General features: G+C 37.7%; 1 protein-coding gene across 14 annotated transcripts in view; it reads left to right on the top strand.

Moving 5' to 3' along the window:
• Positions 1-6,908, top strand: part of DMD (dystrophin) — a 2,398,628-nt gene that overhangs the window by 909,601 nt on the left and 1,482,119 nt on the right. For all 14 annotated transcript variants that reach the window (XM_055081921.1, XM_055081920.1, XM_028482834.2 and 11 more), the window contains one exon: positions 6,199-6,322. In XM_055081921.1, coding sequence (XP_054937896.1) covers positions 6,199-6,322 — 124 coding nt within the window. The remainder of the gene's footprint in view (positions 1-6,198; positions 6,323-6,908) is intronic.

Genomic DNA, 6,908 nt, shown 5'->3' with positions numbered 1-6,908 from the left:
GGCACATATATACAATGGAATATTACTCAGCCATAAAAAGAAATGAAATTGAGTTATTTGTAGTGAGGTGGATGGACCTAGAGTCTGTCATACACAGTGATGTAAGTCAGAAAGAGAAAAACAAATATATATGGAATCTAAAAAAAAAGGTTCTGATGAACCTAGGGGTAGGACAGGAATAAAGACGCAGACATAGAGAATGGACTTGAGGACACGGGGAGGGGGAAGGGTAAGCTGGGACAAAGTGAGAGAGTGGCATGGACATATATACACTACCAAATGTAAAATAGATAGCTAGTGGGAAGCAGCCGCATAGCACAGGGAGATCAGCTCAGCGCTTTGTGACCACCTGGAGGCGTGGGATAGGGAGGGTGGGAGGGAGATGCAAGAGGGAAGGGATATGGGGATATGTATAATATATATATATATATATATATATATAGCTGATTCACTTTGTTATACAGCAGAAACTAACACAACATTGTAAAACAATTATACTCCAATAAAGATGTTAAAGAAAATTTAAAAATAAAAAATAAATAAAAATAGTTTATTAAAATAAATAAATAAATCTGTAAATCAAAAGAGTATAATCACTCTGTAAAAGATACTTATGTAAAGAGCAAGTTCAGTCATCTTTGGCAGTCTCTTTCCAAATCTATAAAATCAGACAAACAAAAACATTGAATGAGGAAAGACCTCTCTATGGAATTTCACATCCTGTTGCCTGAATTGATCTGAATTATTAGAACTACATGCCAACTGGTGCCCAGGCCTCCCTTAAAATCTTCACAGTCTGAGCAGCAAGCAGACAGTTACCATGGTGTTGACTCCACAAAGGCTTCATTGTGTGGAGATAACAAATTTACCTGGCAGAGTCTCTAGTCTAGAAACTGATTTAATCTTAATTCATTGAAAAGGTGTTTTTTGATTATCCTAAACAAAAGTCACAGTGTGAGCTGAGCCCCAGTTCTATGTCTAAAGCATTTTTTGTCGAATGGATGCTTCGCTAAACCAAACTCCTTGATAATATGGACTGCTGCATTTTCATCTCTGTTATCTGTGGAGTTTAATACTATGTCTGGCATATAATAAGCACTTAGTATATATTTTGCGGCAGAAACGAAGGTAGAGATGTATTTTAAAAGGAAACATACATTTTCACATTTTTCAGAAAGACAGATGTCTAAAAGTATTATGATCTTTTTGAAAATTATTTTCAAACTGAATAAATATCCTTTACCTTTTTTTTTTGCAATTGATTAGAGGTGGTGGTAAAGGATAATTATAACACATGTGCAAACAAGGCCAATGTAAATTCCAGGCCTGGTGAAAACTTTCTCCAACATAGGCCTTAGCAGATCTCTCCCACCTGTGATGCCAGCTTAGCACCTTGAGTCAACTTTTAGTTTCATGGACCTGTAGGTGGACATGAGCAATCTTTACCAGAGATACTCTGAATCAAAAGCGTGTGAGACCACAAAAACCAAGTCTAAAGGGAGAATTTGACATTGAATGGTGGATATTCACATCTCACCTTTATGACTCAGAGAGTATTTGATGTGTAATTGAGTCAGACTAGTGTAAAGGTGAAGGGACACATTTGACCAGAGTGACCAAAGTGGATTATATCAAGAAGCCAAGTTTCCAAAATAGAAATCTTCTAGTGGATAAGAGTCAATGAAGGATTTCACTTCATTGGGGGAGGGACAAGACTGCAGTATGGCTCCTTGGTTCCCTAAGAAACTTGAAGAGAGATTTGTTTCTACAAGTAAAGTATAGGGTTAAGAGGTCTGAAATTTTGCTCTTTATCCTAAGAAAAATGGAAAATCTTTGAGTGGCTTAATGAATGAAGGTTATATAATCAGATATCTTTTAGAAATGATAATTTCACCAGTAGTGCATGGAACAGATGGGAGGGTTCCAGAAAGGTTGCCTAGAACCAGTGGAGAGGCCATTTCAGTAGTTTTGGTCACATTTAATGGCAAGATCAGTGAGGATGCCAACTGTAGAGATCCTGAGCAGCAGACAGATTCACAAGAAATAGAATATTTGATGGATTAGACTTTGCTAAATATGTGAGGGAAGGGAGAGGAGGGTATCAAAGGTGATAGATGGTGATGCCATTCACAGGTCTGAGGACACTGGGAGGGTACCAGTTTGGGAGAGAAAATCAAACATTAGGTCTTGACATTATATATTGAAAGAGCTCTTACAGCATGCAAGTGGAATCATCCAGTAGGTGGATGGTTATGTAGCTATGGAGCTCAGAAGAAATGCTTGAAGTAGAGATATCTGTATTGGAGTCATTGATATATATATTGTGGTTAAGGTCATTAGCATGAATAAGATTACTAGTTAGAGAGAGTAATATAATAGGCTAGAAGATGATTGAAAATGAACTGGGCCTTGATAAACTTCAGCATGTAATAACAGGATGGAAGAGGATGAGCCTGCAAAGAAGAAATTACCCGTGGTCATAGAAATAGAAGACAAAATAAATAGAGGGGGCTCATGGAGGCAAAAAAAAGAATTTCAAAGAAGAGTATGGTCAACAACAGTGTTAAGTGTTGCTAGATGGCAAGAAAGTAAAAGTCTCCATTGGCTTTAGTGACATGATTCCTTTATTAATATGTTCTTGTTAAGAAACAACATTGAGTGGATTAAGGAGTGAATAGGAGGTGGGGAACTGACAGGAAACTGGACAACTGTTGCAAAACATTTGCCTTTGCAGAAGATAAGAGAATGGCCAGAGGAGAATATGGGGGTCAAGAGAGTATTGATTTTTTTAATAAGGGAATCAATAAAATATGTTTAAATTTCCATATGAAGAATTAACTTGAGAGGGAGGGGTTGAATTTACAGTGGATACATTAAAAAAATTGATAGACTCAAACCCCTGAGAAGAAGTAAGAGAATGAAGTACAAAATGCAGGTAGAGGGATTGGCTTTAAGTAAAAGAAGAGAAACTCACTTGAAGGGAAAGGAATGAGAAGGGCACAGGCAGGTAAGATTGAATATTTGGACACAGGAAGTGAAAGGGAGAGAAATTCTAGTCTGATAATTGCACTTTTCTTTGTAAAGTAGGAAACAATGTCATCTGTTGATAGGTGGAGAAAGAAGATGGATGAGAGCTTTTTTTTCATTTTGGTTGATTTTTTTTCCCTTGTTGGTTTTTTATTTTAAATATAGCAGTGTGTATATGTCAATCCCAAACAAAAAAGACGGATCAGAGCTTTGAGAGCTTCGGGAAAAGTTTGAAATAGTTCCTGTGGAGAGTCAGAGCTCAAGGTGAAAAAATTAAATATGGCAGGATGCTGGGTTCATTTGAGGCTGTTGATCACTGCCTTAGTCTGGGTTTCCACAAGAGTGGATCTGTAGACAAAGATTTGGTGCAGTTAGTTCTTCTAGGAAGTAATCCCAGGAAGCAAAGTGAGGAAGTGAGATAAGAAAAAGGCAGCCATTACAGGATGATACATGAGCAGGTTAACAGTGGAGGCAACTGTGCTCAATCCTGCTGGGAACCTTCTGAGACACTGTGTGTAATATCCTTCAAGGTGGTTGCGCTGAAGGCAAGGGAGCTGGCATATTTATCTACCAACTCCCGGCTCTCACTAGCTGGGGTCACCCCTGAGGTATTAACATCCCAGTACTCCTGGCCTGCCCCATGCACTGGCAAGTGAATGTCCATAGGCAGGGACACACAGATATTTTTATACTGGACTAAAGGAAAAACAAAAATGTCCTTCTTAAGACATTCTGATGGAAAACATGCACTGGATTGGGTGGGTGGCTAAATGACCATAGGTGAAGACTGTTGATTTCATAAATTAACATCAATGAGAAAGATTTTTAGTAGCATGCAACAGGACTCTTAAAATCAGCATTACAAGTGAAGAAATAGGAAACCTAATAGTTAAACTTATGCGAAAAACAAATGTAGGAAAGATAACCACCGTGTATGATAAAATAAAGCATCATAAATATTTATAATCCATATGCAGATGAAATAAGGGATTGACATTTAATGATGTGGAATTTAGAATAAAAAAATCTCTGAATTCAGATCTCTGTTTCTTCTATTTCCAGTTGGGTAGCCTTGGTAAATAAAAACTTAGTAAATATTTATTACTATGAATCAGGTCCTCTTTGAGGTGAAGGATATAATGGTGAACAAGATGAATTAAGTTTCATCCGTATGGTACTAACAGCCTGAGATCAATTGACTTAATTTCTCTGAGCCTCCATCTCCTCATATGAGCAGAGAGATTGGTAGTACATTACCACTGATTTTTGTAAGAAAACAAAAGGCTTTTGGAAGTTTTTTGTGTTCTGTGAAGTTCTTTATCAGTTTAATTTTAAAACAATAGCCTGCAACTAACATGAAAAATTCTAACAGGTTTATATGATTTAAAGCCCTGAAATTTGAGTTGATTGAGCTCATAGGCTACCTCAATGAAAGTACTCATAAATAAAGAACATAATTGTCTATTCTTTCCTGATTATACTAAACACCACTGATATGATCTTTTTAGGAACCAAATTTTAAGGAAAGTAAGATACTGACAAACCATGGAATATCCATTGAAGTAACTAGGAGTAGGGTAGGCTGACCATCAGATATCTTCTAGTGGATTTAAAGAGTTGATTTCAACTATTTGAGGGTTGTATTGGAAAAGAAGCTACAGCATGGTGATTACAGTACATTACTTGGTGTCTTAAATCTTGTATTTGTATTTTTGGTCTACTCCACAGATTTCCTATGAAAATTGAGTAAGTCATTGATTTTTCTGCATAACTTTCATTTGTTTGTTTGCCTGTTTTGATAAACAATTGGATTAGATGATCTCTAAATTACCATTATCATAGATTCTTTACAGATGCTGATAAAATCTATAGGTTCTTTCTCAAGAAAAATGCACACACATTCAGAATTGTGCCTGAAATTTCAAGTGATTCATAGACATTCTCCACCCTTGCAACTCACCTTACTCCCTTGAAAGTCTCTGCTTTAAGTGGACCTGAATCACCTCATCAGAGTTAATAGTTTATTCCCAGTAGCTCCATAGATCTCTGCAATAAAAGAATGTTTGAGAATAACAGTGTGGGTGATCATGTATCTATTGCAGCATAACAACCCACCTCAAAATTTAATGGTTTGTTTATTTATTTATTTATTTATCATATCTCACAATTTTGCAATGTGGGCAGGGCTCTTTGGGCAGTTCCGTGGCTCTGAGTGGAGTCAGCTGGAGCACTCACTTGGTTGTATTCAGCTGGTGTTTGAGTTGGGTCAGAAGGTCAAAGAAGGCTTTATTCACTTGCCTGGTGCTGCATGCTCTTTCACGTGGTCTCTCCACCTGGCAAGCCTGAGCTTTTGTAAAGCACTTTAGGATCCTTCAAAGTCTTATATAATACTTGCCTTCTCAGAGTGTGTGTTGTACAAAGACAAGATCCAAGGTGCAAGCACTTATCAAGCCCATGCTTGCGTTACGCGTACTAATATCCCTCCCATTTGCTATAGCAAGTCACATGACCAAACACAGCGTCAATATGGTTGGAGACAACACGAAGGGCATGAGTATCCAAGGTATGGTTTAATGGGGGCCACCAGAAGGAATTTTTTGTTTACTGTAAGTACATTACAAAAAGAGAGTGGGATTCCCTGGTGGCCCGGTGGTTGAGAGTCCGCCTGCCGATGCAGGGGACGCGGGTTCATGCCCCGGTCCGGGAAGATGCCACATGCCGCGGAGCGGCGGGGCCCGTGAGCCATGGCCGCTGAGCCTGCGCGTCCGGAGCCTGTGCTCCGCAACGGGAGAGGCCACAACAGTGAGAGGCCCGCGTACCGCAAAAAAAAAAAAAAAAAAAAAAGAGTTATCTTGGAAAGTACTGACTTTTCAATCATGCAGACATTCAGACAAAGGCTGAGGAATAACTTATAGAAGATACTGTAGAGGTCATTGCTACATTGAGATGAATAAAATGACCTCTGTGATCATGAGACTAGATCAAAGCTGACTCCAAATTTTGAGCCATCCTGACTAGGGAAATAGTAGTGCTGTTAACAGTAATAGGGGCATCAGGCAGAAGTTTCAGGTTGGGAAAAAAATGGTAAATGTTGATAGATTGCTTTTTTTTTTTCCATATAGAAGAAAGAGATAATCAAGAAATAATGACCCTTATTCTTCCCTGTCTTAGGTTGGATGTTGATATAACTGAACTTCACAGTTGGATTACTCGTTCAGAAGCTGTGTTGCAGAGTCCTGAATTTGCAATCTATCGGAAGGAAGGCAACTTCTCAGACCTTAAAGAAAAAGTCAATGTAGGTTATGCATTAATTTTTTTGTATTTTTCTAAGTTTTGCTGCTTGTAAATTCTATGCTCTGAACTCTTATTCTCTTGAAGTTGAAAAGATTAAAGTGGTATGATATAATGCTTTGAAATATATCTTTGAAATATATTTTAAATATCAAGTAGAATCGAAGTTTAGCATAGAGAAATGTTTACTGGTTCTGCTGTGACTAACGAGGAATGCTTTCTGTAAACCTTCTTTAACTTTTATATTATTTAGCTGTAAATTAACAACTTTGTAACATGAACTCATATTGATTTCCCTTCATATATTCTTTCGCCTGAAGGCCGGGATTTTAGCAGGCTTGCAGAATAGAATGGAATAGAATAGACCCGACCCTTAGGAATACTAAAGACCCTGTTTGTGCTCTCACTATCATCAAAATGTTATACTTCAAAGTCATTAATAATTATCATAAGTTATAACATATTTGCTTTTTCTGGATATGTATTGTATTACATTACCATAACTAAAAGATGCCCGGTCTTTTTCAGTTTGGTTTTGTTTTTTTTTTTTTTTTTTTTTTGCGGTACGCGGGCCTCTCACTGTTGTGGCC

The sequence above is a fragment of the Physeter macrocephalus genome, chromosome 21 (genome assembly GCF_002837175.3).
Source record: "Physeter macrocephalus isolate SW-GA chromosome 21, ASM283717v5, whole genome shotgun sequence".
In the NCBI taxonomy this organism is placed as follows: Eukaryota; Metazoa; Chordata; class Mammalia; order Artiodactyla; family Physeteridae; genus Physeter; species Physeter macrocephalus.
This window is presented reverse-complemented; position numbering and strand designations above follow the sequence as displayed.